This window comes from Tiliqua scincoides, chromosome 5 (genome assembly GCF_035046505.1).
Source record: "Tiliqua scincoides isolate rTilSci1 chromosome 5, rTilSci1.hap2, whole genome shotgun sequence".
Lineage (NCBI taxonomy): Eukaryota > Metazoa > Chordata > Lepidosauria > Squamata > Scincidae > Tiliqua > Tiliqua scincoides.
Genome location: NC_089825.1, coordinates 2609800 through 2627740, shown reverse-complemented (window position 1 = coordinate 2627740; position 17941 = coordinate 2609800). Strand labels below are relative to the sequence as shown.

The 17941-nt window shown below is 42.9% G+C and overlaps 1 protein-coding gene across 5 annotated transcripts in view; it reads left to right on the top strand.

The window, feature by feature from the left end:
• SETD2 (SET domain containing 2, histone lysine methyltransferase) overlaps positions 1 to 17941 on the top strand; it is a 77754-nt gene that overhangs the window by 7118 nt on the left and 52695 nt on the right. For all 5 annotated transcript variants that reach the window (XR_010794519.1, XR_010794520.1, XM_066627847.1 and 2 more), the window contains one exon: positions 17250 to 17265. Coding sequence is in view for 3 of the 5 variants with exons in the window: in XM_066627847.1 (XP_066483944.1) it covers positions 17250 to 17265 (16 nt within the window). In the remaining 2 variants the exon portion in view is untranslated. The remainder of the gene's footprint in view (positions 1 to 17249; positions 17266 to 17941) is intronic.

Sequence of the window (17941 nt, the reverse complement as noted above, 5' to 3'; positions counted from 1 at the left end):
TTCACCTGATGGCAGAATGCTAAAATCAGGCATATGTCCTTAAGAAGGACATTTCCATAATTATGTTCCTTGACTATGAGGTCTATCGGGTCTTCTTCTTGGTAGAATGTCCTTTTTCAAGAGTTACTTGCTCTTTACTCTTTTTGAGGGCTTGTGGGTCAGTCTGAGCATCTTTTGGGCATGAACTGTGTATTAAGGAGAAACCAGTTTGCAACATTAAGTAGTACTACTGAGCATGTAAATTGTATCCAGTTGAACTAGTTCTACTGTGCAGCTTGACTGATTCAGCTGAACATAATTCTTACCTATAGATTTTGTGCAATGATATAAATTAGAAGGATAATAAAACTGATCATGAGTGCAAAATGGCCATATGGACCATCAAGGCAAGGACAATTGGGTGATTTGCCTTTGTGCAACTGGTGTTATAGTTAAGATTTGTATCATTGTAGCAACAGGAAACAATGGTGAAGGGAGACCAGCCCTGTGGGGCAGATGCCGCAAAGACCACACCTGTACAGTAATAGGAAGTTTGGTTGGCTTGGCTGTGATATGTAGTCTTGCCTCCACTTTTTCCTGCTTCTCTTGTGCTACATTGTTCTTTGCTTGGCAAAATTAAGGCAAAGCCAGCCGAGGCACCACAATTCATAATTTGGTCTTCATTTGTGAAAAGTACCAAAAACATTGGCTAAGATTGTATTGGGCAGCATGTAGAAGTTGTGTGGTCTCTTACCAAGTCTATTCCTGTTAAATGTGGGGAAAGTTCCCTGCAGCTGCTCCAGTTCCTTATCATTTTCGAAATCTGTGGCTAATGTGAGACTTGCTCACAATTTTCATTTTGATTGGGGATTTATTTTCCCAGCTCCTTTAAATCCTTTGTTTTTTTCCCTGCAGAGAGGATTATTAGTAACTTTAACCCTCAGTAGAATCTTTGGCTGTTTGCAAAACGCATTTGGGTAGATAGAGTCAAAATGGAACAAGACACTTTGCTCAATTATTTTATAGTTGTAATACATCGGGGAGACAGTAATGGCTCTGGAAAAAACTATTTGTGTTACACCTGCACCTCTTCATGATCACTTCCTTATTAAAGACGCTAATGACTGTCTCTAAAGGCATAAAAATGAAGGCTGGGAGGTTTGCCAGCTGTTGTGGCATGCAATTTTTTCTTTTTTAGCTGCAGCCATCTCCAACTAAGCTAGGACTGCTACCTTGTATTAATTGAATGTGTGGAAATAATGGGGTTCCACTGGTGAGTCAAATGGAAAAAAACTGTTCAAAGACAAACTTGTGCCCACTGTTGTTTTTTTTTTAAGTACAGGTGGTGCCTTGGTATCTGCGAAGGATCTGTTCTCAGACCCCCCACCCACCCACAGATACTGAAAAACGGATAATAATAACTATAATAACTAGGTATTTATATACCGCCTTACTGGTCAGCGGATTACTCCTCTGACTTTATTCAAGGTGGTTTACATAGGCAGGCATTTCTAGATCCCTCAAGGGGATTTTTACAATCATAAAGGTTCTCTCTTTCAAGAACCAACAACATTTCAGAATGGATCTTCCTGGTTTGGTCTCACTTCTGGCCTCCAGTTCTCCCACGCAGTCTGACAAGCAGCTCCATCTCTCACATGGAGGGCAGCCAAGACGCTTCTTGCTCACACCAAGAGCAGGTGGAATCACTCAGCTCGGCTTTGTCAGCTGCTTCAAGGTCTGGCCATTCTCAGCCATTCAGGGAGCTGCCGGTGTTCTCGAATTGGTGACCTTCTGATGTTATCTTAGGGCTAACAGAGGCTCTACCCTCTAGACCAGACCTCCTGCCCTATGGATGTGGAGATCCACAGTTTCAGCCCTTTTAAACCCTCCAAAGGCGACAGGAGCTGTGCTTAGGTTGCCTCTGGAGGTTTTCTGAAGCCTGCATAGGCCACATGTGTCTGCCTGCAGCCTCTGCGTGCTTTAGAATGGCCTTTTCAGGCCAGAAAACACGTTTTCCAATATCCCCTGGGAAACCAGAAGTGATGTTTTCATGCCTTTTAAGGTATTCTGAAACGCAGGGAAGCTTCCCTGGGCCTCAGTGTGTCTTAAAATGCTTTAAAAGGCAGATTGAAAATCTGTGGATAAATAGGCTCAACCTGTATATAAAATGTAGTTGTGGTTGTGTTCATGCCAGGCTGGAGAATCATCACACATTTCTAAAGTGTTCACCACACTGAGAAGATCACTAGACTTCAGAAGTTTGAGGAGGTTTGAAATTTTATGTGGTGGCAGAAAGTCCCCAAATGCAACGCTATGCTTAGAGAGATATATGAGAAAGTGAGTAGATTCCTAGAGAGGCATCATTCTTCCTTGGCTTGTGGTCAGACTGTGAGAGGCAAGGAGAGAGTATAACTCACTGTAGTTAAAGCAGCAGATTAAGGATGAGCGTGTGAAAGAAAAAGGAGGGCAGATTAGAAATGCACACATTCAGAAATGAAGAAGGAATTTCTCATGTTGGCTGTGCCTGTGCCAGTTATGCTTCTAAAGGTGATGAGGATTCCAAGTCGCGTGAAAATCTACATATCAGGATATCGGTTTGAGGGGATGGAATTGGCTGCTTGAGCCTTTAACAATTAGAGGTGAACATTAAGTTTGGGGTGATGCAAAATTTGGTTACAGTATCTGCAGTTCTGAATGTGATTTATCACCTTTTTTATCAGGGTGGGTAACCACATTTGCATTACACAAGCTATTTGCCCTAAAGCTAAAAATGTAGCCGCTCTTATGTCTATTAAAAACATGATTAAAATTACTTCTAGAAGGGACTTTCAGTTTTATTCTTTTTTTGTTACATGTATTCCCAAATGTAATTTCCTTGAGATGCTCTTGACTTTGGTGAACCTGAAGAATGGGATTCAGAACTGGGGAGCAACCACTAGGAATCCCTCTTATGCTCTAGTTTTGTGCCCAAATGATGTATTTGAAAGATGCTTTGGGTCTATTTTAAGAGTCTGTTGTGGACCGCTGTCAAAAATATGTAGGGCCTGAACCTTACTTAGGTCAATTGTGTCTGGAATGATTCCAGGGCTCCTGGCTTAGTATGTTCTCCCTGCCTCCCTGGGTCCCTTTCAGGGAGAAGGGCGGGATACAAATAAAGTTGTTTATTATTATTATTATTATTATTATTATTATTATTATTATTATTATTATTATTCTCCTTAGCCTGGCTGTGTGCTTTGGCTCTCTTTTGTTCACCTGCTGCTTAGATGTGCAAAGCAAGTGTATACCCTACTCTTTGACTGAGTAAGTGAATGCAAGCAACTGAAGAAAGAACATAACATAAGAACATAAGAACAGCCCCACTGGATCAGGCCATAGGCCCATCTAGTCCAGCTTCCTGTATCTCACAGCGGCCCACCAAATGCCCCAGGGGAAAGAGGTATTCTAAGTATTACATAAATGGGATACAAGTGAAACATTCTCTAGCACTTTTGTGCTGGGAATCCTGGATGCCTTTAATGCACTGTGGTGTAGTTCTTCATACTGTTTCATCCAGTTTATTGCACTTTCTGTTTGCGTGGAAATGGCACAACTGCATTGGGAATGGGGGGATGTATTTTGGAGTATTTTTTTTGTTGCATCCACAGCAACCAACTTGGTTGCAGAGGAGTACTACAAGAGTCACTAATTTTGCTTTTATGCTTGCCTAGTTGCATGATTCTCTCAAGAGACCTTCTCTAAAAGTTGGCAGTGTGACTTAACTTGGAAGTACAAAAAATGTTTGAGTACATAAAGGCCTGTTTCACACCTGTGCGCAAATTTGTGTGCTCAGTTTAGGTTTCTGGAGTGCAACTGGAACAGTCCCATATTTTTGAGATGTAGCCAGTGGCTGTTTTCTGTCAGTTTCTCTGCAAGTATTTTCAGATTGCAAATAGGAAAAAAGGTACCTTGGGAACACTGTTTTTATGTATTTATTCAGTTTATATCCCTCCTTCCTCATAGCCCTCGGGTACCTTACAAAATTTAAATATATAAAAAGCACCATTTTAGTAAGCAGTCATGCCACTTGAGACTGGTGAAGAAGAGTAATGTTAACTTACTTAATACATGAAGCATTATAGTACTTTTCTTATTCAGTGGAAAATGATGTGTGTATCCATCTATAGCAGATTCTTTTTTTATTCTTTATCTCATTTTATTAAAATAAAGAAGAATCTGGCTGTAGATGAATCTTTCCTACAATGAAGATAAGTTTTATTTCTTGTGGTGTTTGAGATGCTTGGAATCATCCTGGAAACATCCTTCTGAAACAAAGTAGTCAAGGAATAGAACTTCTGTGCTACGTAGTTGTTCTTCCTTATCTGACGAACTGGAAGTTGATTATGATAGCTATTTTTAGCCATTCTAAGGCTTGGTGCACCCTGTGGAGGCGTCCACGGGCTCCCTGCACCCCTCCGTAGGCTGGTGCTGCCCCAGTAAGTACTAGACCCCCACTTTTTGTCCCTGGCAGTGGTGCAATCCTGGTGATCACATTGCTTCCTTTGCTCTTGCCCCACAATTACTCATATGGTTGCGTAAGAACAGCTCCACTGGATCAGGCCATAGGCCCATCTAGTCCAGCTTCCTGTATCTCACAGTGGCCCACCAAATGCCTCAAAGCACACAAGAGACCTGTATCCTGGTGCCCTCCCTTGCATCTGGCATTCTGAAGAAATGCCAATTTCCCTATAGAACCACTGATGTAAAGCAACTTGATGATGGTATATAAAATTATTATTGACTTTCATCACTTACTGTCATGGTATTCCCTATGAGATGTGATTTTCAAGCTGCAGATCTCTGTACAGTAAACTGCAGCTGATACTTTTCTTGATGTCTATAGGATGATGCAGTAAGGTGAACAGCAAGTGATAGCACAGGTCTATTTGCATTTTGTTATCTTAAAAGTTAGACCTATTCTTGGGTGTGTATGGGATGCTGAATCCAAAAATGGTGTTCGTTTTGCCTGATTGGCTCTAGTTTGGTGGGTACCGCATAGCCACCTTATATGCTTATTCAAGCAGCTTCCTTGTAAGTTGACTTCTTCATGAGGAAGCTGCTTGAATCGACATATAAGTTGGCCGTTTTTTGATTCGGCACCCCCCTAATATCCTAAATTTGTTCAAACATCTTTAGCAGCTTAAAAAGTGTTTTTTTGTAGTCCTGTGTAATTAGCCTGGAGCAGGTTCTGTTGCTGAAAAGATCAAAAATGCTGTAGATGCGAGAGGGAAGATGTAAATTTTGATGATGGCTGTGAAATGTGAGGAGTGGCAGTGTGCTGGTGTTCTCCAAAAGGTGAAATGGGCAACAGATACAGACCCAGATCCTAACCCACTTTCCAGAACTGGCATAACTATGCCAATGGGAAGTGTGCTGCATCCTGCAGTTGGGTGGCACTCATGGAGACCTCTTCAAAGTCAGGGAACATTTGTTCCCTTATGTCAGTGCTGGAAGGTGGGTTAGGATTGCGCCCACAGTTACTTAAGGGATTAGAAGGTATTGAAGTGCCTGTTGTGTTGCTTAATAAACAACAAACATTAAGGATATATAGTGCCTGTTGACTGTCCGCCTGATCTTATCATAGCAAGTCTCCCAAGGCAAGAAAAAGCACCTTACGAACTTTCTGTGTTGTAAGTGGAAGACAAGTGATTAATATAGCAATACCTACTTTTGCTTTTAGTCCCAGTGCAAGCAGATTAAAGGAAAAAGAAGGAAACCAGATGGTACAAAGATTCCAGTATATTTCTAACATCTCTATTGAGTAAATCAAATGGCTTATGAAAAAGAGATGCTTGGATAACAAGTACCCTAAAACTGCGTTCTGACTTCAGGTCCACGGTAACTGACTGGAGACATCTGATAGATACTTGGAGTTGACCTATCCTTAGTAATTGATTCACGCCTAACAAATTCTCTCTTTGCCTATTTTAAGAACTTCTGATGGAACACTTCCAATAGTTTCAATTTGGTCTGGCAGGGAGACTTGGAATGTAGTGTGGTCTGCTAGTGCTCTGATACAGGAAGTTCCCTACCCTACTTCCCAAGGTCCTGGGGCTCAAAGCTAGTGTCTTGTGTCTATGAACCATTGTAGAGCTGTGGCAGCTTGTGTTTTCTCTTGGAAGTCACAAGACTTCTAATCTCATAGGCTTGATTTTTAGAACAACCCTATATGAGAAGCTAGCTGCTAGCTGGCACTGCTACTATTGGTTCCATTCAATCCACTGCCCTCAGCTGCATGAGTTCAAAGATTAGAAGTTGTATAATTAAAGGAACTGCAAGCATAATACTTAAGCATAATAAGACATTCACTGGTAATTGCTGCTGATTGCCCCCTCTAGCTGACCTCCCAGGTGGAAGGAAGGGTGCCAGTTTTAGATCTGTCTGTAGCTAAGATTCATGGGGAAAGGCTGCACTCCTTGTGTGCAGAGAGTCCTGGTAACTTCAGTAGACAAGGATTTTGGGTAGCAAGCTTGAAAAATGCCTTCATACCTTGGAGAGCCACTGCCAATCAGTTTAAACAGGACTGGGCTAAATGAATCAGTAATGTGAGTTACTGCCCTTCTGCTCTTTTCTCTCTTACACAACGCCAGAACTAGGGGACATCCACTAAAATTGGGTGTCTAGGAAGAGAAGACAAAAGAAAATATTTTTTTACCCAGCATGTAATTAGTCTGTGAAACACCTTGCTGCTGGATGTTGCGATGATGTCTGGCCTAGATGCCTTTAAAATTGGACAGTTTTCTGGACTGGACAGTTTTCTGAAGAAAAACTCTATCACAGGTTATAAGCCATGATGGGTATGTACAGTCAGATTAGCTGATCGCTCACCATGAGGGCTGTGTAGGATTTTTTTTTCTGTCATCTGAATTGGCCGTGGTTGGAAATATTTTTCACCTACCCCAGACTGGTGAGGAACACTGCTGTACCCCAGACTGGTGAGGAACACTGCTGTTCAGTAGGTTTCATGTTTTAAAAATTGTTTTTAAAAAAATTGTGTTTAATGAAGTTGTCTAAGTTAAACCCAAGCTGCAGTCTCCTGTCTGTGTTGGGGGGTGAAGGGGTAAATAGAATGCCAGATTCAGGAGAGTGTTAGTAAGGTGCAAATATCTTATTGTCTTGTGTGCTCCTTGAGGCATCTGTGGGCTGCTGTGAGATACAGAAAGCTGGACTAGATGAGCCCTGGGCCTGATCCAGCAGGGCTCTTATGTTCTTAAGAGTTGCAGTGAGGCAACTTTATACATTCACATGTTCAGCATTGTTGCTCGTAAATGTCTCTGCCTGCATATAGAGAACCCTCCTCCAGTGTAACCCAGAGGATGGGCTGAAAAGCAGTGTAACTGCCATGTACATCACTCCCTGATCTTTCATTGTACCTTTTCTAAAACTTGTTTATACAGTTATTTATAATCCTGGTGGAGAAGCTTTTATTGCTATGTTGACAAAGGAGGTGCTTCTTAGCAAGGACTGTTTGGTGTTGATGCTTGCCTTCAACCAAAATATGAATGAAACTAAATTGTGCTTAACCTGCAGTGCTTCTGTAAACAACTGTTTTTATTCAACAAAAGCCACAAATGATATCTAAATACTTGCTGGCTGCTAGGGTGGTTCTTTTGTTCCAAATGAAATTGCACGAACAAGAACATAAACTTGGCAGTGGCTCAGAGTGGTAGTATACCTTACCAGAGGTGTTCTTTATTTAAATGTTGATTGATGGACATAGTTGGACCTTTTGTTGAAGTGTGTCTGTGTGTATGTAAAACTTGTGTAATAATTTTTATAAGGACTGAAGACTTCATGTTTCAGCAGAGTCTGGTGCATTTCATAGATCTATGTTCTGGATTTGATTGTACAAAAAGACATTTGTTGACTGGTGGCTGCATAAAGCACAAGGTCTGGTGTGTGTGTGTCTGCTGCTGAATAGGATTTTTTATTTAATAGTTTTCACTCCTTTGTCCTATCAGTCACTGACTTAAAATCTTTCCATAAGCCGCGCCTCCATCTACAAATACTAGCACTTTAGACTTTATATTGTATATGCATACACGTAAGATAAACTTGTATATACTCAGAGTGGCAACTTAGCATTCCCTTGTCAGGCAGCCAATCAATATTTTCTACACACTCCCCGTGCCAAACTGATTTTTCTTCCCTAAACCTTGACGTTCGTTTATTAAGAGATTTATATCTACCTTTTTGGGTTCAAACTTGAAAGTTTCCAGCTTGGCTTATAGAACTAAAAGCCAATTAAATAAATAGCAGTACACAAAAAGCATAAAACACTAAAGAGCCAATAAATAACCCATGCCATTCGTCAAATGTGTTGGAATAAAACAATCTTTAGTTGACAACAGAAACCTGTCAAAGATATAGCTGAGGCTCATGGGGCAGGCAGTTGCATATCTTGGGTGCCACAACAGAAAAGACCCTTTCCCCACATCTCATCTCTCATTTTGGTCCATCAAACCCTGTTCAGTTACCATATCTGAACTTGTTTTCCTGTGTAGGGGAGCTCTAAAGGTACTGTCTTAAGCTTTCCCAATTTCATTAGACAGTGTAAAGTAGCCCATTTGTTTATATTAAATGAAAAAGGAGTTTTACAATAATACAAACCTAGAACAGGCCAAAGATTCGTCCGACCCCAGTCAACTATAGATGACCCTAGGAGGCTCAGAGAAGGCATGATGGTAATGATCAATTCCTGTACGCCCCAGAATCTTTTATTTAAAGGCACATTTTATCTGACTATTTTCACAACATGAAGCAAACCAAAATGGGGACCTTGAAGTGGTAATAGCAAAAGTAATGTTTCATTACAGACATGTTGCTGTCCTACATTACTTACCCTTCAGCTCACTCCAAATTCACCAATATGACTGGGAAACTCTTATTTTGGAAGCTTCTTTGTATGAGCCCAGTTGGTAGATGAGAAGGGCTGTATGCACTTAGTGCCATTCTTTACCTGCTTCCCTCCTTTTCCCAAATGCTGTAATCAGGCTAGATCAGGGGTGCTCACACTTTTTTGGCTCGAGAGCTACTTTGAAACCCAGCAAGGCCCGGAGATCTACCAGAGTTTTTTTACAATGTTCGTGCCATCATAACATATAACATTTATGTGTACAATGTCACATATGTCAGATGCCTCCCCCCAGGTGCGACCCACCGGACGGCTTGAGCCCCCCAGCCCACTGCGCAGAACCTGGAGAGGCCGCAGGAGCCCTCCAGAGAAGCCCCTCCTTGCCCCCCCAGGTGTGACCCACCGGATGGCTTGAGCCCCCCAGCCCACTGCGCAGAACCTGGAGAGGCCGCAGGAGCCCTCCAGAGAAGCCCCTCCTTGCCCCCCCAGGTGTCTGTCTCTCTCTACCCCCACCCAGGCACAGGCCCCGCCCAGCCTCTGGGCTGGACCGACCCCCAGGGCTCTGGCTGCCAGGTCGCTCTCTGCCTGGGGCGGGAGGGCTGGAGCGGAGGGAGGGCAGAGAGACGTACCGCAGACTGAAACCTCGGCTGCTCTTCCTGCAGGGGGAGAGAGAGACAGCGTGTTACTGCCGGGCTGCTCAGCCCCACCTGCCGCCTGACACACGTCGCCTGACCGTGGGGGGAGGCGGGGGCACGGCCGCGGGGGCGGCGTGAGACTCACGTCGCTCTCCACCTCGATGTCAATGAGGTGTTGTTGCTCATGCTGCCCGGCCGAGCTGCTCCGGGGCCTCCCTGGCAGGCGCTGCAAGCCGAGCGGCAGTGAGGAGAGGCGGCGGCGGCGGCAACCCCCACGTGACGCGGCCAGACCAGCTTCCGCCTCCTCCTGCTGCTCCTCGGTCGTCGCCTTCATCGTCTTCTCCTTCCCGCACCGTCCACTCACCTTGTGTCTGGCTCCCGGCCCGCGGAGCATGCTGGGGGATGGAGTCCTCCCCCGGCACCACAACGTGGAGAATGCGTTGTGCCGAACTACACTTCCCGGTAGCCTCCGAGCAGAACCGCGACCTCCTCGGGGCAATCTGTGCTTGGCAGCGCCGTGGGGCATTATGGGCTACGCCAGGGGTGGTCAGGCTCCGCGATTCACTCATTTTGCCCTCGCGATCGACTGGTAGATCGCAAGCGACGTATTGAGCACCCCTGGGCTAGATAATATAAATTGGGCAAGTGCATTTCTACAACTTGTTCAGCATAATTTAAGAACTTGAATTTTTAAATAATTTGAATATTTTGATCAGAGAGGTGATGAAGAATAAGGAGCAAGAATGTACATAAGAATGGAGTGAACTGGTGTCCAGTAGCTGTGGGGTGGGGGAGGAAAAATGAGGGTCTCTTGGATTCTCATGTTTTATGAAGGTATAATTCTATGAGTTTCTTTCTTTCTTGTAATTCTATGAGTTTCTTTCTTACTCTTTATATGAGTATACTTTCAATTTGAAAGTATAAATGCAGTGAGTCCTGGACTCTTCGCACACAACAGGAGAGGAAGTGAACACTTTCCACATGCGCTACCTCTGATGCATCCTTGGTATCACCTGGCAGGACAAAGTTCCAAACACAGTCCTGGAACAAGCTGGAATCCCCAGCATGTATATACTGCTGAAACAGAGACGCGTGTGTTGGTTTGTCCATGTCATGAGAATGGACGATGGCCGGATCCTAAAGGATCTCCTCTATGGAGAACTCGTGCAAGGAAAGCGCCCTACAGGTAGACCACAGCTGCAGTACAAGGACATCTGCAAGAGGGATCTGAAGGCCTTAGGAATGGACCTCACCAGATGGGAAACCTTGGCTTCCGAGCGTCCCGCTTGGAGGCAGGCTGTGCAGCATGGCCTCTCCCAGTTTGAAGAGGCACTTGCCCAACAGACTGAGGCAAGGAGGCAAAGAAGGAATGCCCACAGCCAGAGAGACACACCAGGGACAGACTGCACTTGCTCCCAGTGTGTAAGGGATTGTCACTCCCGAATTGGCCTTTTCAGCCACACTAGACACTGTTCCAGAACCACCATTCAGCGCACAATACCATAGTCTTCTGAGACTGAAGGTTGCCAAAATCTATGAACTCTGGTTAATGCAAATCCATTTCAACTTGTGGTTTTTCTCAGATCTGTCAGAAACTATGGTTTAGGTATTCAGATGCAATACTTAACAGTGCTTGTTATTGTGGTTGTTGAGTAGCAATTATGCAAGCTGCTAACATGTACAAATTGTGAGTTATCTGCCATTATAGTTTTTAACCTCTTTCACCTGTAATATTGTCATGTCTTCCTGCTTTTCATGGAATAACCAAGGAGAACTTTAATCTCAAAAAGCACGGGTATACTTTGAGGTCAGCAGGGCTACATTACCAGCTGCATAATTGCTTTTAATAAATTAGTGTGCCATTTATTTCACTTAATCTTGAAAACCAGCAGCAATTTTATCTCTAGGCGTATTAGCAAGCAATTATCCAAACATGATAAAACTTGAAAATCATTTTCGTTTTGTATGTTTTTTAAATGCCCCACCACCAACTAATAGCTGCATCTGTCAGCAACAGAGTGACAGCAATTATCATTTAAAAGCTGAATTTAATTATGATAAGAGTTAGTTATTTGCCACTTTTTGGTAATCTCTCATTTGTGATGCTGAATGGTGCTTGGGCTGCCTGAATAGCATGGAATATTGCTTGCCCTAGTGGGGAAAATCTTATATTGTCTAAAGTGAGCTGCCCTCATCATTACTTCTCAGTGAAAATTGGTGTTAAGAGAACTTGGGTGGTTCATAGTTGGCAAAAAGATAGCAATTTTCTTTTTTCTGTAATGAAGTGATTATTGGCACAATCAAATATATTTTCTTGTACAGGGTAGTTGTGAAATCCCTTTGTTAAAATTCTTAAAATTTACCAATGGCTACTTCATGGTTAGAAAATTATGTGCTAGAAGACTTGCCAAAATCCACAAAAAGTATATTAGCGCTTGCTTGTCTATAGGTAGAATGCTAACTGAAATTACTGACAAAAATTAATATTGTAAATATGTCCCCTTTTTAAAGGTTGTCATTATTTAGTTGTAAATTCTATCTTAGATGTAGAACCAGCTTAATTTTTGGTAAAATTTTGATAAATTTAAAGGACTTTTAAAAATTTTTGTTTTGACTCAGCAAATTGATCCAGCAGTAGTTTGCGATACCTTCAAAGCTTAAATGAGTACATTTTGTACTCAAAGGTACCTATTTAAGGCTTCAGAGAGAACAATCTTGTAACATTGGTTTATGAAATTGAGCTTTGAGCATGATCTTGCTTGTTCTGGAGAAATAGAAAGGGTTTATTTCTAGATCTTTTTTTTTTTAAGTATGGTAAACCTAGGTGGGTCCCAATAGAGTGTCATTTAAAAAGTGGGTTCTAGTGCTAAAATGTTTGGGAAACTGCTGTATACACTTTCCTGGGAGTAAGTCCCACTGACTATAGTGAAACTTACTTATTAGTAGTTAGGATTGAACTTACCTACAATTGTAAGTTCACAATTGTGTAAATCTACAATTGTTTGTGGATGAATTTGGAGTTAACAGTTCCAATCTTGCTTCATTCATAATGCCAAAGTCACTTATGGAATTCTGCAGAAGGGCAAGGATCTGTTCAAGACTGGATAAGATGTTGGTGTAATTAAGGTTTGAGCATGAAAGTGAGGCAAATACTAGTGCAGCCTGAGACTATAAAAATGTGAAAGTAGCTGCGTTGGTCCATATTAAAAATCCAAAGTTAAAATCTAATAATAACTCCTAATAGGAACAACTCAAATGTTCCCAAATCCTGTGTAGCAAGCTTGTGAGTTACCCAGAAACTAATCCATCCAGGCTGGATGTTGAGCAAAGGAAAAACGGGGGGTGAGGAAATTGGGCACAGTGTAAGAATCCCCAAAGTGTGCAGGGTGCAAAAATCTTCAGAAGGATTCCATTCTATAATCTGCCGACTTTAGATGCCCAACCTTCCAGCCTCCTTTTCTTCTTTTTGTCTTAACATCCAGTCTTAATGAAGAGTTCTGGAGATCTCAATCTTGCTGTATGGAATTTTATATAATTTGCATTGGTCCTAGTAAAGGTACAGCATTACTGTATTGGGGGGGAGGGCTTTTTGGGGGGAGGGACCGGTTTCTGACATGAAAATAGTAGGCTGTTGCTGAGGCAGCAACATTAGCATTAGTTGTACATATTTCAGTACTTCTAAAACAATTTGCTTCCATGTTCGTCAGGTGAAAATCTGCCTCTTCCTTGCCTGTACAAGTAGTTCAATTGGTGAAGTTTGTGGATTCATGTTGTTCATGGTCTCTTCAGTTGTAACCTCCCAAATATGTAATGAGGTCTCCTGCGAAGTCTGGAGCAACCCATGCTGCTTGTTTTTGAAATTTTTTATAAGACTCTACAAGTTCTTTGGAATAGCACAGTCTGAAAGTACAGTCAGCATTTTTTTCTGTTACCCTTGAACTGACTTTAGGATGATTTATCTATCATATAATCCTAAAGTCAGTTCATCATGAAGGCATTTCCACAGTGTCTCTTCCGATGTTAAGAATAATGGCATTATTGATTATCACTATTCTAGAAAATTAAGGTGTTACTTGGAAGGAACTTTCAGATGTTGTGTCACTTGGGTTGTGGTCAGTGCTGCTGCGCACCACTACCATTGTCATTCATTCGTATGACTTCTTTGAACAACTTTCCTCCGCAAGTGGCAGATTTTTACATAAACACAGAAGACAGAATTTTCAACATGCGTGTATGTGAGTCTGACATATCAAAGAATTTTCGCCATAACTTTCCTCTGTTCTCTTTCTTTTTATAGAAATTTCAAGTACACTGGCAAAGGAGTTTGGTTGCTTGTTTAGTTGATTGTTTGAGACCTTTATTGGCATAAAACAATTTCCAGGAAATAGAAACAATGGACTTGCTTGGAGCCAGACTGGGCCCTACCTGAGCCCTCTGGAGCCAACCAGAGGGCTTCCCCAGGCCTCAAAATGCCTTATGTGGTATAAAAACGCAAAAGTTGCATTTTTTGGCAGAAAAAACCATTCTGCCTCTGCGGGCTTCAGAAAGCTTCCGGAGAGCCCAGGTTGGGCCAAGTTTGGGGGACCTGTTTTGAGCCACATCCACGGATGCAAAATCTGCAGATATGGAGGCACCATCTGTATATAAAACCTAGAGAGGGGAGTGCAAGCCAACTGACAAGTCTTTAGCCGTCACTGGTGTCATTACAAAGAAGGCCCTGCCCCTTGTTGTCTCCAACATGGCTTCAGTCAACGGTAGCATTTGCAGGTGGGCCACCTCAGGTGACCTCGGAGGATGAGCCAGTTCATATTTTCTGAGAAGGAGCCTCACCTGAAATAGACTATAAAGCTGATATCTACAGTCCTGAAGAAGGGGCTCTTATCACAGCTTTTTATTTTATCGTGTAGCGCTGCAAAGTAGTAATGAAGGCTTTGTGGCTTAGAGCAAATTATATGTTGGAATGCATCTAAAATTTTTGTTCTATTCTTGGAGTGTCTACAGTTGAGCTGAGCATATAACAGTTTTTATGCCTCAGAGTGTCCATCTCTGTATACCCTATGAGGGCTAATGTTTATCTGTCAGAACCCTTTGGTTTGTTAGATGCACTAAAGATTTCTCAGCCTGTTCAGTCAAACTGTGTTGGGTAGTCTAAGACCGGGCTCTCCAGATTCCGGCCCATGGGCCAAATCTGGTGTCTTGCCTAATCCCTCCCCTGCATGAATGGCACTCACCATTCTGTAGGGGAGCCTCCACAAAGGTCCTCTGTTCACCCCCAGTCTTAGCACCAGCCAGCTGTTTCTGGGTTCCGTCTCCCCAGCAGACTTTGTGTCCGGATTACTGGGCAGACGAAGACTGGGGGCGAATGGAGAGGCTTTGTGGAGGCTCCCTGGTGGAACGGTAAGCACTGTCCATGCAAGGGAAACCTTTGCCAGTTTGTAGCAGTCTCCACTTTGGAGACCACTGTTCTAAGGGCAAATACCTTGCTTGTTGAAGTGGAAGACGAATTCATGTCCAGTTAATGGGGATTTAACACTTAACTGTGCACCTGAGGAAGGGCATGATAAAATAATGTAAGGGTTGGATGTGTCTTGTGTAGCACATATTACTGGCTTGTATTCTTTAGTGATGAATGGGGGTAGAAGAGTACGAGAAGATAATTAAAGAATGCACTTTGCCTTGTTCTTGGTCCTAGCCTAGACATTCAGTGTTAGCTTTAGACTTGGAGAACTCCTAAGCTATATAAAGCTTGGAGGCCCATTGTTAAAAAACACAAAAGGTTACTGCACAAGCTGTTTTAAAAAGGACAACATCATAAGATATTCAGCACACACAAAATTTTAAAAGCCCCCCATTCTGAAATTTTATTGAGACCCCTTCAGATTGTGAGGCCTAAACTGTAGCTAGCTTATGTTTAACCCGACACTGTAAACACTTTTTTCTAAAGCAAGGCCATCAACCTATATATTATCGGGCAGGAGGTCTGGTCTAGAGGGTAGAGCCTCCGTTAGCCCGGAGATAACATCAGAAGGTTGCCAGTTCGAGAACACCGGCAGCTGAGAATGGCCAGACCTTGAAGCAGCTGACAAGCCCAGCTGAGTGATTCCACCTGCTCTTGGTGTGAGCAAGAAGCGTCTTGGCTGCCCTCTATGTGAGAGATGGAGCTGCTTGTCAGCCTGCGTGGGAGAACTGGAGGCCAGAAGTGAGACCAGACCAGGAAGATCCATTCTGAAATGTTGTTGGTTCTTGAAAGAGAGAACCTTTATGATTGTAAAAATCCCCTTGAGGGATTTAGAAATGCCTGTCTATGTAAACCGCCTTGAATAAAGTCAGAGGAGTAATCCGCTGACCAGAAAGGCGGTATGTAAATACCGAGGAGGAGGAGTCCATCATCGTCATCATCATCATCAGTGGTGTCAAACATAAGGCCCAGAGACTGGATGTGGCCCATGGAAGCTCTTTATCCAGCCCACTTGATAGTTAGGCTCTCCCAGCTTTGTCCTTTCAGCAGTGCCATTTCTGCTGAGGCTCTGGGAAGGAGAGATGGGAGGAGACCTCAGAAGGCAAGGAATGCTACAGGGTAAGGGGCAGGGTAAGGGGCTGACCAGGAGTGATGTGAGAGGAAGATGACGCTGAGGCACTGGGAAAACCTCAATATCACACAGGCTGCCCTTTCAGCTTTTGCCAAGATGTCACTTTGCAGAGCACCTGAGCTGTGAAATGATGCCTCTGCAGAAGCCGCATGGCTGAAAGGGTGGTCGACAAGTTAATTGGGTGCTCGCAGCATGATAATTGGGCACTCTCATATTTTGAAAATACAATCATGATTTGTGTAAGTTCTTTTCTGTCAATTGCAATTAATGAGTTCCTATGTAAGGAAACTACTCATTCATGAAGTACTCTTTTCTGGTATCATCTGCTTAATGACCTCACTTCCTGCTTAATGATGTTGCTTCTGGCCCTCAGCAAGTGCCATGAATGCAATTCAGCCTGCTGTACGGAACGAATTGGACACCATAGTCTAAACTTTATATCTTTACACCTCACTTCTTGTGATGTTGTATTTGGAAATATTTTCACATCTTAGTTTACTAATAAACAGAGTATTTAGTATTTATCAGTAAACATAGAAAGTGAATTATCTGGAGTGCATTGGGGTGGGGTTGAGGAAAGAAAATTATTGATGATGATTTGCTTCAACAAGGTTTACCCTATAAATGTATGTTGAATGTGAAAATTCTTGAAATGAAATCAAATACCTCTTCCTCCTTGGAGGTGGCTGGCATATGACTCTGTGCCTCAATTCCTATTTCTAAAATCCTGTTAAATTTTAACACAGGAAGGGTTAAGATGCTTATCTGTTCTTTTTCTTCCTTAAAAAAATTACAAAACAAAAATTAAAGAGGTCTTGTTCTGCTGCCCCCTTGACATATCTACATTCATTCTCCTTGCAAGTGTACATCTTAACACTCCTTCTGTTTGTTTTAACAGAATATTAGACACTGGAATAAGATGCCTGAGTATTCTCATATTGCCTAAATGTAGTATGACTTGAAGAGTTTGCTCCTACCAGAACTAACAGTGATACCCCTATTTACTGCAGTGAAACCTTTTATCTGTAACTGAATTTCTGTTCAGCACAAGCAAAGGGTTTTTAACCTGAAAAGGAAAACCCTTGTTTTTTCCTCTCAGTATTCATCCTCTCTCTTTGTTTTTTGCATGCTTCCTTGGCTGGATTGCAACAGAGAAGAAGAAAATGAGGTGAGTGCAACTTTATTTTTAATTTCATTTCGTCTCCTGTTACTTAGAGCAGTGCTTACCAAACCGGCCTACTGTGCTCTGGAATGATTTTTCTGGGTGTGTCAGTAGTGAAGTCCTATTGTTCTGCGCTGCATCCACTATTCGTTATGCCCGGTCGTCACACAGCCTCATGGTGGGCAGCCGTTTCTGTTGGGAAATCAGGTTGCAGAGCCTTCTGGGGCAACAGGAGGTGGAAGTGGCTGCCCAGGGCAAGGCTGTGTGAAGATTGGGCAAGACAAACGGTGGCTGCAGCATGGAACGGTAATGCTTCGTCACTGCTGCACCCAGAAGGAAAATCCTGAAGTGCCAGATCCCGCTCCTTGGCCAGGGTTTGGAGGTCCCTGATGTAGAGGAAGGTGAAGATAGACTAAAAATTGCAAATGATTTGTGGAGTCAGCAGAAGGATTGAAAATAAGTCTGTTTGCAGTGTGATCTGCTCTGAAGCACTTGGTCAAGAATGTACATAGTACAGCTTCTTTTCCATGTTGGGATTTGACCCTGCAGCAGGACCTCCTGAATGAGGGACCTGGGAGAGATGGGAGTGTCAGGCTGAGATATAGTATGTGTGCTGCCATCCACCTCTTGTCAAAGAAGGGAGCTGCAGAGATATTGATCAAACTGGCAAGGAAGTCTTTAA